Source organism: Eucyclogobius newberryi, unplaced genomic scaffold (genome assembly GCF_026437365.1).
Source record: "Eucyclogobius newberryi isolate DKJ021-1_F unplaced genomic scaffold, fEucNew1.0.hap1 SCAF_11, whole genome shotgun sequence".
Taxonomy (NCBI): Eukaryota; Metazoa; Chordata; class Actinopteri; order Gobiiformes; family Gobiidae; genus Eucyclogobius; species Eucyclogobius newberryi.
In genome coordinates, this window is record NW_027315735.1 from 35465741 (window position 1) to 35486461 (window position 20721).

General features: G+C 44.1%; 1 protein-coding gene across 1 annotated transcript in view; it reads left to right on the forward strand.

Moving 5' to 3' along the window:
* fat2 (FAT atypical cadherin 2) overlaps positions 1-20721 on the forward strand; it is a 159079-nt gene that overhangs the window by 116075 nt on the left and 22283 nt on the right. Inside the window, exons 17-23 of the mRNA XM_072440032.1 lie at positions 490-701; positions 2154-2291; positions 2944-3087; positions 10075-10272; positions 14713-15313; positions 17927-18127; positions 19825-19982. Of these exons, the coding sequence (XP_072296133.1) occupies positions 490-701; positions 2154-2291; positions 2944-3087; positions 10075-10272; positions 14713-15313; positions 17927-18127; positions 19825-19982 (1652 nt within the window). The remainder of the gene's footprint in view (positions 1-489; positions 702-2153; positions 2292-2943; positions 3088-10074; positions 10273-14712; positions 15314-17926; positions 18128-19824; positions 19983-20721) is intronic.

Sequence of the window (20721 nt, forward strand, 5' to 3'; positions counted from 1 at the left end):
TCCTCTGAGCCTCAGAAAACACCCGGTTTCAAGTTCCCCAGATTCCTGAGGTCAAAGGTGGAGTCATGAACGCCTCCTGCTGTTTTCAGAATCAGACTCAGAAAAAGGTTTATTTCTAATGTCAAAGAACAGAATTCACAAACATAAAAACTTGCTTTGGTGATACGGTGCAACCTAAAACAATGATAAAACAACCTTTATGAAATCAAAAAGAAAAACAATTTAAATCTGCTGTAGGATGAAAAAAAATACTGTATTTTCCGGACTATAAGTCGCACCAGCCAAAAAATGCATAATAGAGATGAAAGAAACATAAGTCGCACTGGAGGATGAAATGCATTTACAAGTGTGAAAATAACAAATAATATCACATATAAGTCGCTCCGGAGTATAAGTATAAGTATATAAGTATAGGTATAAGTATAAGTCGCACACCGGCCAAAACTATGAAATGATGAATGTTTGACTCCCTCTCTGCCTCCGCTTTAGGCCTGCTGAGCCTGGCGTCCGCCCTTGACTACGAGGCGTGTCGTGAGTACTATCTGTCAGTAGAGGGCAGCAGAGGGCGCTCCACCTTCACCGACATCACCACAGTCTTCGTCCGTGTGTTGGACGTGAACGATAACGCGCCGGCGTTTGGGAAAGGAGAGCACAGCGCCGAGGTGTCCGAGGACCTCAGCCCGGGAAGCCTCGTCATGAAGGTGACTCACTTCTTCTTCTTCTTCTTCTTCTTCTGCTTCTTCTTCTTCTTCTTCTTCTTCTTCTTCTTCTTCTTCTTCTTCTTCTTCTTCTTCTTCTTCTTCTTCTTCTTCTTCACCTTCTTCTTCACCTTCTTCTTCTTCACCTTCTTCTTCTTCTTCACCTTCTTCTTCACCTTCTTCTTCTTCTTCTTCACCTTCTTCTTCTTCATCTTCTTCTTCTTCACCTTCTTCACCTTCTTCACCTTCTTCTTCACCTTCTTCTTCTTCACCTTCTTCTTCTTCTTCTTCTTCTTCACCTTCTTCTTCTTCATCTTCTTCTTCTTCACCTTCTTCACCTTCTTCACCTTCTTCTTCTTCTTCACCTTCTTCTTCTTCTTCTTCTTCTTCACCTTTTTCATCTTCTTCTTCTTCTTCTTCTTCTTCTTCTTCTTCTTCTTCTTCTTCTTCTTCTTCTTCTTCTTCTTCTTCTTCTTCTTCTTCTTCTTCTACATTTACACCTGGTTCAGGCCTCGTTTAGTCCTGGTTTAGTCCTGCTTTAGCCCTGGTTTGGTCCTCTTTGCACTTCTGTTGTAAAGACACTGAAGTCCAGAATCATCTTCTGCTTTAGAAAAGGGCTTTTCTTGCTTCAGATTCTTTCTATTTCTGCTTTAAATCCAGTTTTAGTCCTGGTTTGTCTTCATTTAGTCCTGGTTTAAGGATTCTCGTGCCACGCTGGCGCTGCAGAGATACAATGATCGTGTCTGAGTCCTGACGTTTCGCTCGTCTCCTTTGAAACGTTTAAACTGCTCATGAACAGCCTGAACGGAAATGGATGTATTGTTCCACAAGCGCGTGAGTCACAGATGATTGCAGAGGGCGCCGCTCCTAATGCGGCGCTCCTGATGCGGCGCTCGTAATGCGGCGCTCATAATGTGGCTCTCCTGATGTGGCGCTCCTGATGCGGCGCTCCTGATGCGGAGCTCGTAATGCGGCGCTCGTAATGCGGAGCTCCTGATGCGGCGCTCGTAATGCGGCGCTCCTAATGCGGCGCTCGTAATGCGGCGCTCGTAATGCGGCGCTCCTGATGCGGCGCTCGTAATGCGGCGCTCCTGATGCGGCGCTCGTAATGCGGCGCTCTTGATGCGGCGCGGCGCTCGTAATGCAGCACTGAATTTACCTACCTACCCACTTGAAGAATGGTGGGTCGGGTTACAGCAAACAGACAATTAATTTGGGGCGGCCTAATGCGGCGCCGTTTCTGACATTTGTGACCAACACTTGACAACGACTTTGAACTGGTGCTAATTACAGTCGAGGCTTCACTTCCCGAGCCTCCACCAGAGACTAAACAGAACGGAAATAAACTGCACCTCAACATTACATTTCCAAAGTGTTCTCACCTTGTCCCGGTCGCCCCCGTGACCATGTCTGATACGCTCTGTTTGTTTGTTTGTTTGTTTGTTTGTGTTTCAGGTGATAGCCACAGACGCAGACGGCCCAGGGAATAGTCTGCTCCGCTTCTTCATCGTCAGTGGAGACTCGGAGCAGCAGTTCAACATTCACCCCAGAACCGGAGACATCACTGTGCGCACGGCTCTGGACCGGGAGCAGGTCTGTGTGGGTGGGGCGGTCTGTGGGGGCGGGGTGGTTTGTGGGCGGGGTTTCTGTGTGGGCGGGGCGGTCTGTGTGGACGGGGTGGTGTGTGTGGGCGGGGTGGTCTGTGGGGCGGGGCTGTCTGTGGGGGCGGGGTGGTCTGTGGGCGGGGTGGTGTGTGTCGGCGGGGTGGTCTGTGGGCGGGGTGGTGTGTGTGGGCGGGGCTGTCTGTGTGGGCGGGGTGGTCTGTGGGCGGGGCGTTCTGTGTGGGCGGGGTTTCTGTGTGGGCGGGGTGGTCTGTGTGGGCGGGGTGGTTTGTGGGCGGGGCGGTCTGTGTGGGTGCGGTCGGTGTGGGCGGGGCGGTCTGTGTGGGCGGGGTCTCTGTGTGGGTGCGGTGGTCTGTGTGGGCGGGGTTTCTGTGTGGGTGACCCCCACGTTGGGGGTCAAACAGTTCAGTCTCAGCTGAGACTTGCAGAGATGAAGTTCTAAGACTCGACCAGAATGACGGACGCGTTGGGATCTGACTCGTAATTTTGTGAGCGACTTGTGACTTGAGGTTCAGGCTGGAGGACTTGGGCGTGACTCGGACTCTGCAGCCCTGCTCACCACTGCCCCCTGCGGTTGACTCCTTGCATGACAGTGTTCCGAATGTGTTTTCCCCTCTCCCAAGACGCCTCACTACTCGCTGACGGTGCTGGCTGCAGACGAGGGCTCCCCGCCGCTCTCCTCCGCGCTCCTCGTCACCGTCTCCGTGTCCGACGTCAACGACAACCCCCCACTGTTCAGCTCCGTGACCTACGACCTCACTGTGCAGGTAACACAACTACACACTGTGCAGGTAACACAACCACACACTGTGCAGGTAACACAACCACACACTGTGCAGGTGACACAACCACACACTGTGCAGGTAACACAACCACACACTGTGCAGGTAACACAACCACACACTGTGCAGGTAACACAACCACACACTGTGCAGGTAACACAACTACACACTGTGCAGGTAACACAACCACACACGCTGCAGGTAACACAACCACACACTGTGCAGGTAACACAACCACACACTGTGCAGGTAACACAACCACACACTGTGCAGGTGACACAACCACACACTGTGCAGGTAACACAACCACACACTGTGCAGGTAACACAACCACACACTGTGCAGGTAACACAACCACACACTGTGCAGGTGACACAACCACACACTGTGCAGGTAACACAACCACACACTGTGCAGGTAACACAACCACACACTGTGCAGGTAACACAACCACACACTGTGCAGGTAACACAACTACACACTGTGCAGGTAACACAACCACACACGCTGCAGGTAACACAACCACACACTGTGCAGGTAACACAACCACACACTGTGCAGGTAACACAACCACACACTGTGCAGGTGACACAACCACACACTGTGCAGGTAACACAACCACACACTGTGCAGGTGACACAACCACACACTGTGCAGGTAACACAACCACACACTGTGCAGGTAACACAACCACACACTGTGCAGGTAACACAACCACACACTGTGCAGGTGACACAACCACACACTGTGCAGGTGACACAACCACACACTGTGCAGGTAACACAACTACACACTGTGCAGGTAACACAACTTCACACAGAAATAAAAGTACAAAAAGTAGCTAAATAAGCACAAACACCTTTATAATTATATGAATATTGCTGCTGTCTTTGTGCTCTTTAAAGCTCAGAATGCTTGCTTCCACCTGCTGACATCATCCAGTGTTGCACCGTTTTCATGTTCGCCAAACGTCATCTCATTTGTTCTGATTTTAGCTCCTTTAAAACTGTTTAGCTCCTTTAGTTTTGCTCCAAATGTGAAATAACTTTATTTTCAAGCACGCGAGAGACCAACTGTTCACAACGACGTCCTAAATCGCGCCGGCCCAGACGTTGACCGCTTTAATAGTGTCCAGTCAAATGTGACTTTATTGGCTTCAGCTTCTGCACATGGGGCCTCTTTCTGTCCACACGGGACCCCCAAGGAGCAGCAACTCTGCCCAAACATTGACTCTTTCATTGAGCGGTTTGGGACCCCGGGGACCCCGCGGGCGTGAGGGTCCGTGCCCCGCCCTTCTGGAAACGCTCCAGTTAGATGTTTAAAAAGAACATGGATCCCACACGACGCTTTGAGCGGAAAATGAACGACGTGTGAAACAATGAAAAGGCTTATCAGGAAGTGCACACGGCCTCAGGGGCCTCAGGGGCCTCAAGGGGGCGACAGCGGTGACGCCCAGAGAGAGGATGAGCTGCAGTTGGCGACAAAAGTTTGTTTTGTGGCCTTGGTTTGGTCCAGATTCTAGACCAGGGTGAATGAATTAGACCTGGTTTAGTCCTGCTTTAGTCCTGCTTTAGCCCTGTTTTAGTTCTGCTTTTGTCCTGCTTTAGTCCTGCTTTAGCCCTGGTTTAATTCTGCTTTAGTCCTGCTTTAGTCCTGCTTTAGCCCTGGTTTAGTTCTGCTTTAGTCCTGCTTTAGTCCTGCTTTAGCCCTGGTTTAGTTCTGGTTTAGTCCTGCTTTAGACCTGCTTTAGTCCTGCTTTAGTCCTGCTTTAGACCTGCTTTAGACCTGCTTTAGTCCTGCTTTAGACCTGCTTTAGACCTGCTTTAGACCTGCTTTAGTCCTGCTTTAGTCCTGCTTTAGACCTGCTTTAGACCTGCTTTAGACCTGCTTTAGTCCTACGTTAGACCTGCTTTAGACCTGCTTTAGTCCTGCTTTAGTCCTGCTTTAGACCTGCTTTAGACCTGCTTTAGTCCTGCTTTAGTCCTGCTTTAGACCTGCTTTAGACCTGCTTTAGTCCTGCTTTAGTCCTGCTTTAGACCTGCTTTAGACCTGCTTTAGTCCTGCTTTAGTCCTGCTTTAGACCTGCTTTAGACCTGCTTTAGACCTGCTTTAGTCCTGCTTTAGTCCTGCTTTAGACCTGCTTTAGACCTGCTTTAGTCCTGCTTTAGTCCTGCTTTAGTCCTGCTTTAGTCCTGCTTTAGACCTGCTTTAGTCCTGCTTTAGACCTGCTTTAGTCCTGGTTTAGTCCTTATTTAGCCCTGGTTTAGTCCTGGTTTAGTCCTGCTTTAGACCTGCTTTAGACCTGCTTTAGACCTGCTTTAGTCCTGGTTTAGTCCTTATTTAGCCCTGGTTTAGTCCTGGTTTAGTCCTGCTTTAGACCTGCTTTAGTCCTGCTTTAGTCCTGCTTTAGTCCTGCTTTAGACCTGCTTTAGACCTGCTTTAGTCCTGCTTTAGACCTGCTGTAGACCTGCTTTAGACCTGCTTTAGACCTGCTTTAGACCTGCTTTAGTCCTGCTTTAGACCTGCTTTAGACCTGCTTTAGACCTGCTTTAGTCCTGGTTTAGTCCTTATTTAGCCCTGGTTTAGTCCTGGTTTAGTCCTGGTTTAGCCCTGCTTTAGACCTGCTTTAGTCCTGCTTTAGACCTGCTTTAGACCTGCTTTAGTCCTACGTTAGACCTGCTTTAGACCTGCTTTAGTCCTGCTTTAGACCTGCTTTAGTCCTGCTTTAGTCCTGCTTTAGACCTGCTTTAGACCTGCTTTAGACCTGCTTTAGTCCTGCTTTAGACCTGCTTTAGACCTGCTTTAGACCTGCTTTAGTCCTGCTTTAGTCCTTATTTAGCCCTGGTTTAGTCCTGGTTTAGTCCTGGTTTAGCCCTGCTTTAGACCTGCTTTAGTCCTGCTTTAGACCTGCTTTAGACCTGCTTTAGTCCTACGTTAGACCTGCTTTAGACCTGCTTTAGTCCTGCTTTAGTCCTGCTTTAGACCTGCTTTAGTCCTACGTTAGACCTGCTTTAGACCCGCTTTAGTCCTGCTTTAGACCTGCTTTAGTCCTGCTTTAGACCTGCTTTTGACCTGCTTTAGTCCTACGTTAGTCCTGCTTTAGACCTGGTTTAGTCCTGCTTTAGACCTGCTTTAGACCTGGTTTATTCCAGTTTTTGTGAAGTTTCTGTGGAATATTCATGACTCTCCCGGTGCTGTGCGGCGCTCCCGTGTAAATAAACCATGTGCTAAAGTTCACTTTTCCCTGTGATTAGTGAGAGCTGAAGCTCTTTTGTTTGGAGACATTTTCACCCAAAACGCTCCAACTTTGATCCTGAAGTTCACAAATCCAGTTTGTCTCGAACTTTTTAATGAGCTTCAAACATTACATCCAAGTGAATAAGACAGATTAAAGTGAATTTAAACTGAGGACGCTGTGGTGATTGAGTCCTGTTTAGTCCTGGTTTAGTCCTGGTTTAGTCCTGGTTTAGCCCTGGTTTAGTCCTGGTTTAGTCCTGGTTTAGCCCTGGTTTAGACCTGGTTTAGTCCTGGTTTAGCCCTGGTTTAGACCTGGTTTAGACCTGGTTTAGCCCTGGTTTAGCCCTGGTTTAGCCCTGGTCTAGTCCTGGTTTAGTCCTGGTTTAGTCCTGGTTTAGTCCTGATTTAGTCCTGATTTAGCCCTGGTTTAGTCCTGGTTTAGTCCTGGTTTAGTCCTGATTTAGTCCTGGTTTAGTCCTGGTTTAGTCCTGCTTTAGCCCTGGTTTAGTCCTGGTTTAGTCCTGGTTTAGTCCTGATTTAGTCCTGGTTTAGTCCTGGTTTAGTCCTGATTTAGCCCTGGTTTAGTCCTGGTTTAGTCCTGATTTAGCCCTGGTTTAATCCTGGTTTAGTTCTGGTTTAGTCCTGGTTTAGTCCTGATTAGTCCTGGTTTAGTCCTGATTTAGCCCTGGTTTAGTCCTGGTTTAGTCCTGATTTAGCCCTGGTTTAGTTCTGGTTTAGTCCTGGTTTAGTCCTGGTTTAGTCCTGATTTAGCCCTGGTTTAGTCCTGGTTTAGTCCTGGTTTAGTCCTGGTTTTGTCCTGGTTTAGTCCTAGTTTAGTCCAGCTTTAGTCCTAGTTTGGTCCAGCTTTAGTCCGACAAATCCCTTAGTTGTTTCTTGATCTTTAGTGTTTTTAGTGCTTGGCACCTTTAGCTTTAGCGTTGTTTCGGGCGGGGCTGCTCTTCCAGGGCCAAAAACAAAAAGACACATTTACATTCAGATCTAGAGTCAGGACTCGGAGGCGGGGCTCGTTAGCCGCTCGTTAGCAGTTAGCTGAGTGTGGCTGGTGAAAAAACCACCCTGAGCTGTTTTGGAGCCGGATGGCGTGTTTGTGATGCTGATCGGGGCCAGTCGAGGTAAAAGGGCGCGGCTTGGGTTTTTATTCTGTAAAGTGGTATTTTTATATTTGCTTTAGCGGACGCTCACATTCTTTCAATAACAAGTTTAGCTTTGTTATTTTCATCTTCTGTTGAAAGTATCTCGATAGAAAAGAGGCTAATGTGAAATAAACGTGAGGAGATTCTGCAGGTCGCACTAAAACACAGTTCAGATAAATATATTTAGAATTTTGCAAAAAAATTAAAAGAAAAAAAAAATATATATATATATATATATATATATATATATATATCTCACAGAATAGCACATTTTTAAGTTTTATAATTTATCTCTTCCTGTTTGTAGTTGATGACATCACAGTAGGAAATTACCCAGCAAACACTGGGCCAAAACTCATCTGATATCACAGTTTCTTTAAAAATATATAGAATGACTTTATTTTGATGAATTAATGTTTAAAGAGTCAAAAAGGTTGTTTCTTTGTGTAAATTCTGCCTAAATTTTGACTGGAATGATGTCACTTCCTGTATGAGTGTCCCTGGTGTGATGTCACTTCCTGTATGAGTGTCCCTGGTGTGATGTCACTTCCTGTCATTTTCTACAGATTTTTCATCGTTTTCTCCACAAATACCTGCTCCATCGGTGTAAAACTATCATTTATATGTACAACAGGTATAAACACACCAAATAAAGTCAGAATTATACAGTCGTAAAAACCTGTCATACGTCACTTTAACCTTGTTATTGACGGAAGGTTCTGATTGGCTCCCAGATCTCGGCGCCTTCACTGAGCGACAGAGATAGCGACATTTATTTTTTCAGTAAAAAAAACATCACTTTTACCAACATTATGAGCGAACAGTTTCTAATCCTCTTTGTGAATCAAACGTCGAGTGAACGTGTTTTTCACACGTGTCGTTATCAAACCTGAGCCTCACCTTTAATTACACGTACAAATGACCTCATCAGAAAGCTCGTTACAGTTAACGTTTGGATGCTCCTGATTATCAGTTACCACTAAAAACATGTACGAGAGGCCCCTCCCCTCTGGCTCCTCCCCTCTGGCTCCTCCCCTCTGGCTCCTCCCCTCTGGCGAGCTTTCCTGGTTAAATGAAATAAACGTCAGGCAATGAATTAATAATCCCGACACATTTTTGTATTTAAATATCAGGACTGAACAGAAAGGACAAATTTTAGTAATAATAAATAAATAAATGAATAAATAATAATTTTACATACATACATACATACATATATACATACATACATACATACATACATACATATATATATATATACATATATATATATATATATATATATATATATATATATATATATATACACACATACATACATACATACATACATACATACATATATTGAAATAATAAATAAAATAAAGTTTTTACTTTTTGGAAAAAATAAAAAGTTAAAATAATACAAATAAAAAATGAAATAAAGGCGATTTAATTCATAAATAGATAAATAAATAAAAATAATAGAATAAAATAAAATAGTTTTTAATTTTTGGAAAGAATCAGAAGTTAAAATGACAGAAGCGTTGCATCTTGGTCCTTCGTGCTCGGGACACAGCGGTGCTACTTATGCTAACTGCGCTTTTAGACCTGTTTTCTGAATTAAAATGTAAATATACTTAATCCTGCTGAACCGTCCCCCCCAAAACGCCGTCTGAAATCCGTCTCCTCGTCTCCCGCTCGCTAATTGAATTCCGAAGCCCCACAAAGGAAGCATCTTTGTTTTACCCCATTAGCTTTGAGTCACATCTTTGGACATCGTTGTTTTTTTTTTTTTCCGTTTCCATCCGTCACCTTCCTCCCTCCACTTTGAATCCCGAAGCCCTAAACTCGCCCGAGGAAAGGCAATCCATCAATCCACCAAACGCTTGGCCACTTTCCCCGGTGTGATCCTGGAAGCCGTTTGTCAAACTTTTCATGAAAGCGTTTTAACTCTCAGGCAAAACAATGTCACGCGTTTGGCCAAATCCAATCAAGCACTTAGCCCTCAAAGCTAACGGCGGCGCGGCGAACGCAATCTCAGCATTCCGTCACCTGTGGCTCATTAAACGGGAGAGAGTCGGGACGCGGTCGGGAAGAGCGGCGGGAAAGCCAAGGCGACGCCACAAAAGCGTAATTAAATTGAACGCGCGCGGCGAGCGGAGATTGCACTTTGGCTAACGACGCGCGGTCGGTTTGTGGTAATTGTGCTGGTTCTTGTCACGTTTGATTAGGACGATCGGTTTGAGGGCGACGGGGAAAAGGAACACGGGTTTGTGGGACTTTTATTGTTGTTGTTTTTGTTTATCGGTGGAAAAAAACGTCTGGCCAATTGAACTGTAACAAAAATGATCTGAAGTAGTCTAAAACGACAACAAACAAACTAACTTATTTCTAATTTTCATCATTAAAACCCTTTATTTGTTGAATATTCTCGTATAAAAGCCTCATGTCGCCACATTTCAACCTTTATTTTGTTAAACGTGTATTTATAAAGTGTTCGTTGGCGCTCTCTAGTCAACTCGCATTAGTAATACCTCGTGTGTCCACAGGAGGGCGCTCTTTAGTCGTCTCGCAGTAGTAATACCTCGTGTGTCCACAGGAGGGCGAGGCGGTGGGCAGTGGCCTGCTCCAGCTCCTGGTCTCGGACAAAGACACGCCCAAAAATGGACCGCCCTTTTCCTTCCACATCGTCAGTGGTAACGAGGACCGCCGCTTCCAGGTGGACCAGGGCGGGCTCCTGTCGCTGTCGGCGCCGCTGAGGAGGAGGAGCCGAGCCAGGCACCAGCTCAAGGTTCAGGTGAGGAAGTGTTTCAGGTGAGGAGGTGTTTCAGGTGAGGAAGTGTTTCAGGTGAGGAGGTGTTTCATGTGAGGAGGTGTTTCAGGTGAGGAGCTGTTTCAGGAGGTTTCAGTAGATTTCAGGAGGCTTCAAGAGGTTTCAAGAGGTGTCTGGGTGTTTCAGGAGGTTTCAGGGTGTTTCAGGACGTGTCAGAGTGTTTCAGGGAGTGGCAGAGTGTTTCAGGACATGTCAGAGTGTTTCAGGGCGTGTCAGAGTGTTTCAGGGCGTGGCAGAGTGTTTCAGGGCGTGGCAGAGTGTTTCAGGGCGTGGCAGAGTGTTTCAGGACATGTCAGAGTGTTTCAGGGCGTGTCAGAGTGTTTCAGGGCGTGGCAGAGTGTTTCAGGGCGTGGCAGAGTGTTTCAGGGCATGTCAGAGTGTTTCAGGGCGTGGCAGAGTGTTTCAGGGCGTGGCAGAGTGTTTCAGGACATGTCAGAGTGTTTCAGGGTGTGGCAGAGTATTTCAGGGTCTTTCAGGGCATGTCAGGGTGTTTCAGGACGTTTTAGGGCGTTTTACGGAGTTTCAGGAGGTTTCAAGGCGTGTCAGGGTGTTTCAGAAGGTTTCAGGAGGCTTCAAGAGGTTTCAAGAGGTGTCTGGGTGTTTCAGGAGGCTTCAGAGCGTTTCAGAAGGTTTCAGAAGGTTTCAGGACGTTTCAGAGCGTTTCAGAAGGTTTCAGAAGGCTTCAGGAGGTTTCAGGAGGTTTCAGGAGGTTTCAGAGCGTTTCAGAAGGTTTCAGGAGGTTTCAGGAGGTTTCAGAAGGTTTCAGGAGGTTTCAGAGCGTTTCAGGAGGTTTCAGGAGGTTTCAGAAGGTTTCAGGAGGTTTCAGAGCGTTTCAGAAGGTTTCAGAAGGTTTCAGGAGGTTTCAGGAGGTTTCAGAAGGTTTCAGGAGGTTTCAGGAGGTTTCAGGAGGTTTCAGAAGGTTTCAGGAGGTTTCAGAAGGTTTCAGAAGGTTTCAGGAGGTTTCAGAAGGTTTCAGAAGGTTTCAGGAGGTTTCAGGGCACCTTCCCACTGCACGTTACAGCAGTGGGAAGGTTCTGCTGAACGCCACAGGAAACAGGAAGTAGGGCCCAGAGCCAGTGAACCACTGACACGGTGCTTCGGTTTGGAACAAAGAAACCGGAATTTACGAGCCCACAGCACGAAAGAGTCGAGAAGTGCAGCCGGCCGCAGGGTTGTGAGTTCAAATCCCGACTCCTACAATTTACTGCATGTCCTCCCCTCTCTCATCCCCCATCTCACACTGTCCTGTCTGATGAAGCCTTAGGGCCAAACAATAGAGAATTGTTCACGATTGCTTCAAATGGAGCCAATTCCTTCATGAATAAAAAGCATCTCCGCTTCACGTTATTGACATGAAGAAAACCTAACTTTTCTTCTTCTGCCTGATCAATAACGTTTTGATCTCCAGCCCGTGTTCCAAAGTATAATTGGCGGTGAATTGTAGTTCTCAGTCCGAATACACGATCAGATGTTACATTATTGAACAGGGTGACTTCAGGGGGGATTCGGGGGGGCTCCTGGGGGTCAGCTCGGCCTGGACTCAGAACAATCCACACAAATGCTGAGTTCGGGAAACAGGCTTGAAAAGTGCTTAGTTTCAGTCGGAGCCGAGTGTTTGGTGGAGGATTATGATGATCTTTGTTCACTGTCGTCCCACAGCTCGTGTCAGCACATCCTGGCATTAAAGTCCACGTGAAGATCCTCCCGTTTCTCTCATTCTCACTCAGTTTAGTGCTGTAGAACATGTGGTGAATATTTATCACAGTTTTACTCCTGTTGAGTTGCAGTTTGTGACGACACTGTGAAAAATGAGAGTTTAAAATGATAAGCCGAATCCCTCTGTGATGTCATCAGTGTGCGACACAGACAGTTTAAACCATGGTTGGACTAAATAAAGGTGTTTTATGGTGTTATTGTGTGTCAGGTCAGAACTGTTGTGTCATTTATGTGGAGTTTGGCTCTTGTTTACAGTCTGGTTGCTATGGTAACAGCTGTGGACTGACCTCTGTCATATTTGTGCTCACGTCCAACCAGGAAGTACAATTATAAACTTTACACAAATGGATCAAACTTGGGACAAAAGCGCAAAATGTTGAGTCAAATCTGAAATATCATTGTGTTTTAGTGAAATGTGAAGTTTAACCTGTCAAATAAACTTTAAATTTAGTGTGTCATGTTGAAAAAGCGTCAGTTGTTTCATCTGGACTCAGTATAGAAAAACCTGGACGTTAGTATAAATATCTGAGTTTCCGGCCTAAATTTGCTTATTGACAATGACTCTTGGATGAAGTAGAAACGTCTAGTTTTTCTAAACTGAGTCCAGATGAAACAACTGAAGCTTTTTCTACAACGGAACACTCCTGGACCAATGAGGGATTACACCGACTTAGTGTGTCATGGTTTAGTCCTGGTTTAGACCTGGTTTAGACCTGGTTTAGTCCTGGTTTAGACCTGGTTTAGACCTGGTTTAGTCCTGGTTTAGACCTGGTTTAGTCCTGGTTTAGTCCTGGTTTAGTCCTGGTTTAGTCCTGGTTTAGACCTGGTTTAGTCCTGGTTTAGTCCTGGTTTAGACCTGGTTTAGTCCTGGTTTAGACCTGGTTTAGTCCTGGTTTAGTCCTGGTTTAGACCTGGTTTAGTCCTGGTTTAGTCCTGGTTTAGTCCTGGTTTAGTCCTGGTTTAGACCTGGTTTAGTCCTGGTTTAGTCCTGGTTTGGACCTGGTTTAGTCCTGGTTCAGTCCTGGTAACACATGGTCTGTTTTCTTGAAGACGATGAGCTTTCACAGCTGAATATGCAAATCTCGCTCACATATTCCACAAATGTTACTGCGGATTGTAAAGTTGCTGATGTGAATATTTCGGACCTCGTTCTGTCCTGACCACGTTATTTGAACAAACGCAGACAAATCTCTGGCATAATGTGTTTTTGAGAAGCCCTGGAGTCCGCGCTGAGCTGGAGAAGGAAAAAACACCACAAATTACACAAACACAACTAATTCCATCAAAGAAAGTGATTACAACGTTCTTGTTAAAAGGCGTCGTCAATTTCCACTGTCCAGAAAGTACTTTTAGTGTTGTTAGTAGTTTGTAGTTGTTGTTTTTGTAGATGTAGTTTTTGTTGTTAGTAGTTGCTGTATATTTTGTAGTTAGTAGTAATTGTCGCTACTGCTGCTACTTCTGCTGCTGTTGTTGTTAGTTGTTGTTGTTGTTGTTGTTGGTGTTGGTTGTTGTTGTTGATGGTGTTTTGTTGTTGTTGTTGTTAGTTGCTGCTTTGTATCGATTGTAGTTATTGTTGATGTTATTCTTGTTTGTTTTTTCTTGTGGTAGTAGTAGTTTTTGTAGTAATTATTTGTTGTTGTAGTTTGTTGCTGTAGTTTGTTGTTGTTGTTTTGCTGCTGTTGTTGCTGTTGTTGTATTTGTTCTTTTTGTTGTTCTTGTTGTTGTTGTTGTTAGTTGCTGCTTTGTATCGATTGTAGTTATTGTTGATGTTGTTCTTGTTTGTTTTTTCTTGTGGTAGTAGGAGTTTTTGTAGTAATTACTTGTTGTTGTAGTTAGTTGTTGTTGTTGTTGTTTTTCATTATTAGTTGCTGTTTTTGTATTGGTAGTTTTTGTGTATGTTTTTGTTATGGTAGTAGTGGTGTTTGTTGTAATTACTTGTTGTTGTTATTGTTGTTGTTGTTTTGTATCGTAGTTTTGTATATGTTGTTGTTATATGATTTTTGTTGTAGTAGTTTTTGTTTTCATTACTTGTTTGTTTTTGTAGTAGTTGAAGTAGGAACAAAACAAGAGTATTCAGTATGACGAGTATTCACAGTTTGCAGTAGTGACAGTAGTAAAAGTAGAAGTATAACTCGTACTAGGCAGCCGGGTTCGCAGTATAAGTACTACCAGCAGAGTTAGCAGTATAAGTACTACCAGAGAGCTAGCAGTATAAGTACTACCATCAGAGTTAGCAGTATAAGTATAAGTACATGTTTGTGACGATGGGTTCCTCTGGCTGACGTCCTGATTCTGGTTCCTCTGGCTGACGTCCTGGTCCTGGTCCTGGTTCTGGTTCCTCTTGCTGACGTCCTGGTTCTGGTCCTGGCTCTGGTTCCTCTCTCTGACGTCCTGGTCCTGGTCCTGGTTCTGGTTCCTCTTGCTGACGTCCTGGTTCTGGTCCTGGCTCTGGTTCCTCTCTCTGACGTCCTGGTCTGGTCCTGGTTCTGGTTCTGGTTCCTCTCTCTGACGTCCTGGTTCTGGTTCCTCTCGCTGACGTCCTGGTCCTGGTTCTGGTTCTGGTTCCTCTCTCTGATGTCCTGGTTCTGGTTCCTCTCTCTGACGTCCTGGTTCTGGTTCCTCTCTCTGACGTCCCGGTTCTGGTTCTGGTTCCTCTGGCTGACGTCCCGGTTCTGGTTCTGGTTCCAGGTCACAGACAGCGGGTTCCCTCCGCTCTCCTCCATCTGCGTCATCAACGTCAACGTCACGGAAACCAGCCGCTTCGCCCCGTCCGCCGTCCCGCTGGAGGTCTTCATCACCGCCGGCGACGCCCCGTCCTCCAACCGCGCCGTGGGCCGGATCCACGCCTCGGACCGGGACCCGCACGACGCCCTGATCTACAGCGTGGCCTCCCAGAACCCGCCCGAGCCCGGGTTCCTCGTCGGGCCCTCGGACGGCACCATCTGGGCCTCGGACGACCTGCGGGAGGGCGCGTACTCCCTGAACGTCAGCGTGCACGACGGGCGCTTCCAGGTGTTCGCCGAGGTGCGGGTCCACGTGTGGACGGCCCGCCAGAGCGCGCTGGACGGCGGGATGACGCTGCGGGTCGCCGGCGTGGGGCCCGAGGAGTTCATCGGGGACCACTGGAGGGGCGTGCAGAGGGCCCTGGGGGTGGCGCTCGGGCTGGACCGGCAGGAGATCCGTCTGGCGAGTCTGCAGCAGAGGCCCGAGTCCAAAGTTCTGGAGGTCCTGCTCGTCCTGAGGCCCGAGACGGAGCCGGCGCCCGCTCTGCCCCTGAACAAGCTGCAAGGTCAGAGCCCCGGGGGTGTGGTGACCGCTGTGTTTGGGTCATTCTGTCGGCTACATGTAAATATAGAGGGTAAAGTGCAAATAAAACGAGGCATTTTCAGTGTAAAAATGGCCATAATTGCACATACCGTATTTTCGGGACTATAAGTCACCCTTATTTTCATAGTTTTGGCCGGAGTGCGACTTATACTTATATTATACTTCTACACTTATACTCCAGTGCAACTTATATATGTTTTTTTCTTCTCTATTATGCATTTTATGGTGTGACTTATACTCCGGAAAATACGGTATTTGGGACATATTTTGTGAATCTGAAACGTGGAAAGAGCCATGTTTACATGTTTGCATTCTGTTGACATATTAGATGCAAAATTAGTCACTGAGGGGAATTTGGAAATCGTATTTATTAATTGGGTAAAGTAGATATTTTTAAAGATTTGGTGCAAACGTTCAAATTTTAACAATTTTTTTGGTTTTAGAAGTTTCAGTTTCATAAATCGGGATTCAAGATGGGTGAAAGGTAAAAACGTATATTTTTACACAGCAAATTGACCGAAATACAAAATCTACTCCAAAATGATATGAAAAACAGGCAAAGTACAGCGTTATAAAGCATTAGTACTACTGTATTTACTGGAGTATAAGTCACACCAGCAAAAAATTCATAATATAGAAGAAAAAAACATATATAAGTGGCACTGGAGTGTGAAATGCAGTTGCAAGTGTGAAAATAACAAATAATATCACATATAAGTCGCTCCGCCACTTATAGTCCTGAAAATACGGTAAATATTACAGTTGTACTCGTGTTACTTTCCGTTTCCTGCATCTTAAACCAATTACATTTATGATGAATGTGCAGGTTTGGAATTTCAATTAAAACCACCACTTATCTGTATTTGCATATAAAAAAGTGTAGACTCTAATTAAAACCGTTTTATTTTAATTATGATGTATATTTTTGCAGAGGCAGAATCCAGAGGGAAATCACGCAATAAAAACTCACTCAAACAGAAACAACGTGAAAATATCACGACGCTGCAGCAGAAAGAGCCTTAAAAACACGACACTGCATGAATCAAACTGCAACATCTACAATGGGGACGAATACTGCAGTTATTACACATATTCACACGTACTACAGTGAAAATCATAATGTTATTCTGTAGCCTTTTCTTTTTAAGAGACGTTTTTACTCATTTGAAGCACATGAAGCTGGAATTATGGGGCGTAAAGATGAAGATTGTGACTTTGTTGAAGAATGAAATCATGATTTTAAAATGCACAGATTGTACTTTGTCAAATACAAACGTTACTCTTGAAATCCCCTGAACACGAACGACCAGCTCGTTCCTCTTTCTGAGGATCACACACCAACGACCAGAGCTCACTATTGACTTTGATTGTTCGAGATAAGATAAGATAAGCCTTTATTTGTCCCACGATGGGGAAATTCTAGTGTTGCAGCACAAAGTAAGCACAGAAGTATAATAATAAAAAGCAGATAACTTATAAAAAAAACACTCTTGTAGAAAAACTCTTATGTTATTGTTATTATTTTATAAAAATAATAACAATAGTAACTCTCTTATTTACTTAGCTGTTTTATGGACAGAGAATATTGCTCCAAGATTATTGACATGTCACAGTATTGCACATTATTATGTCAGTATTGCACATTATTATGTCAGTATTGCACATGAATATGACAGTATTGCACATGACAGTATTGCACATGACAGTATTGCACATGAATATGACAGTATTGCACATGACAGTATTGCACTTGAATATGACATTATTGCACATGAATATGACATTGCACATAACAGTATTGCACATGGATATGACAGTATTGCACATGATTATGTCAGTATTGCACATGAATATGACAGTATTGCACATGACAGTATTGCACATGGATATGACAGTATTGCACATGACAGTATTGCACTTGAATATGACATTATTGCACATGAATGTGACATTGCACATGACAGTATTGCACATGACAGTATTGCACATGAATATAACATTATTGCACATGAATATTACATTATTGCACATGAATATTACATTATTGCACATGACAGTATTGCACATGAATATGACAGTATTGCACATGACAGTATTGCACATGACTATGACATTATTGCACATGAATATTACATTATTGCACATGACAGAATTGCACATGAATATGACATTATTGCACATGAATATTACATTATTGCACATGACATGACTGAAACCTCTAGATATGAGAGGTTTTATTTGTCCACGTACATGACTCAAGACTTGTACTTATTTTGTATCTACTCTTATGAAGTATATTGTATTGTGTATTGTATTGTCCAGGACAGGATTATCACTCAAACACAATAATCACAATAATTCTGATAAGTTGTTCCAGTCATATAAAAGAGAAACAAAAATGTGCCACTCAAATGTGTCAAATCAAGGCCAACGATCTATTATTCTTGTCGTGTTTGAGCTTTTCCTCTTGCAGTTCACAGTGAACAATACTTGGATTAGATTGATTTCAAGGCTTCAGTGTTTGCATATGTATAATCTAACATTATATAACTAATGGCGTGCTCCTCTTCTTCAGGCATAATCTCTGACCTGGAGGACTCGCTGGGGCTGACCATCCTCAGCGTGACCCATGCGGGCTGCGCGGGTCCCGGCTGCGCGCCCCGAGGCTGCAGGAGCGCCGTGCGGCTGACGGGGGGCAGCGCGGCGCACTACGCCACGGCGCGGGCCGGTTACATCACGCCACAACACGCCTGGGAGAGCGTCTGCCCCTGCAACGGTGACTCTTCTTCTTCAAGCACGTTTTCTGAGCCTTTGACTGTATTTAAACTTGTTCCCTCATTAAAAACACCTTCAATCACGCTTTTACCTTCAATCACCTCTCCGAGCCTCAGAAAACACTCAGTTTAAATGTTCCTCTCATTGTCAAAAGTCGAGCTCCTGAGGTCTCCTGTGTTTAAATCCATGAATCTACTTTTACAGCCCAACAAAATGAAATAAAAATATTTATTTATTTTATTAAGTATATACATTTATTTAATTTAATTAATTTTAATTTATTTAATTTATTTAATTTATTTAATTTATTTAATTTATTTAATTTATTTAATTTATTTATTCAATGTATTTAATGTATTTAATTTATTCGATTTATTCGATTTATTCGATTTAACAACTTCCCATTTTTTCAGAAGCCAATTTATCCGCACTCATTCTTCATCTTTGGCAGGTTCATACATATGTCATTATTTTCCGCACCGCTGAGCCAAAACATTCAGTAACAGTGGTTTTAGACTCAAGTGACATTATACATTCTAAAATTTGATCACAACTGCTCACCCGCATCGCCCCAAACTGAACACCACCCGCTAACCACCACCCACCACGCGCCACGCGCTAACCACCACACGCCACCCGCCACGCGCTAACCACCACACGCCACGCGCTAACCACCACACGCCACCCGCTAACCACCACACGCCATCCGCCACGCGCTAACCACCACACGCCACCCGCCACGCGCTAACTACCACCCGCTAACCACCACCCGCCACGCGCTAACCACCACGCGCTAACCACCACACGCCACGCGCTAACCACCACCCGCCACTCGCTAACCACCACACGCCACCCGCCACGCGCTAACCACCACACGCCACCCGCCACGCGCTAACCACCACACGCCACCCGCCACGCGCTAACCACCACCCACCACCCGTGACCGACCCAGTTTGATTAAAAAACGTTTGATCGATGGCGCTCTTCGCAGGAAACGCGCCTCGTGAGAAGAACGCGCCGCACAATAACGTGACAAGGTTAAACAAATATGTGCAGAACCTCCGCGTTATTAAAGCTCTGAGCGTAAACAATGCCTTATATAATGATGATGTCAGACGAGATTTATGGATCTTTTGTGGATCTTCATTTCAAAAAGACCAGCTCATTTATGTAGCCATTTATGCTAACGACGAAAGAAATCAAGTATGTTTTAAAACAATTAGCAGTATTGCATGGCTTTATAGTTACTTTATACTCTATAGTTACTTTTACACTCGAATAACTGTGGCTTTGTCCAAATTAAACAGATTTTTCAAAACGCTCAAATATTTTACATTTTTTCTCAAAATATTTTTTTTTTGCCCATCTTCTTTCTTTTTTACATTGTTATTGTTTAGTTATTTTTAGTTTTTATTTTTTTGAATATTATTAACATAACAATTAACATAATACAGTCAGAAAACTAAAATATTCCACCTTCACCACATAGTTACATACAAAAAACACAACAAGAAAAAACAATAAACTAAAACATGAATTAAGTAACATTGCTAGATCTTACATCAAAAAAAATATATATATATATATTTGTTTGTCTGTCTCACTAAAACGCAAAAATATATAGAAAATGAGTTTCAGCTCATCATGACTGTTGATTACCGTGACGATCTTGACGTCCCTGACCCGTGTGTTCTCCAGAGTCTGCGCTGCGGTTCGACGGGGCGGGGCATCTGGCGTACCTGCCCCGGCTGGAGGAGGAGCGGCCGGACCTCAGGCTGTCGCTGCGCTTCAGGACGCTCCGGGAGCAGGGGGTCCTCGCCTTCGCCAACGGCACCGGCGACTGGGGGAGTCTGCAGGTACCACACGCAAAAACTACACAACAACAACAACATAACAACAACAACAATAACAACAACAACAGAAAGGGGGGAAACAATGACAGAAAACACTAAAAAACACACAAAAAACACAAAAAGAACGAGTTTGACCAGAAAATAAGGAGTGGAATCAGAATTTGTTTTAAATTCAAATTAATTAAATAAATTAAAATAAATTTGAATAAATTAATTTAAATAATTTAAATAATTCAAATAATATAAATAATATAAATAATATAAACAATATAAATAATATAAATAATAATAATGATTTTGGGCAATTTTGTGTGAGATTGGGGGAGTATGTAACTTTATTTATGTATTGTCATATTGTGCTGTTGTTATTATTTGTCATTATTTGTATTATTATTATTTTTCTTTGCTGTCAAGGTCGTGTTTCTTTTTCTTTCTTTTTTTTTTAGTATATTTAATTTTTTCCCCCATTTTATAAACAATTAACTCAAACACAAATGGAACAAAAACAAAAAGACCAGAGAGGACACAATACATGAAAAACATAAGTAAACATCATCTAAACATAAATACAAACAGAATTGCAGCATATTTACAGTAAAGTAAAAGTTGTTCTTCTCTCCAACGTTCAATCTCCTGGACAGAATCACACTTTTCAACTGAATGGCACGTTTTCGGACAGCGCACAGCCGTCTGATTCTGTCACAGACTTTTACTTTATTCTCGCTGCGGAAAACGTGCTAAA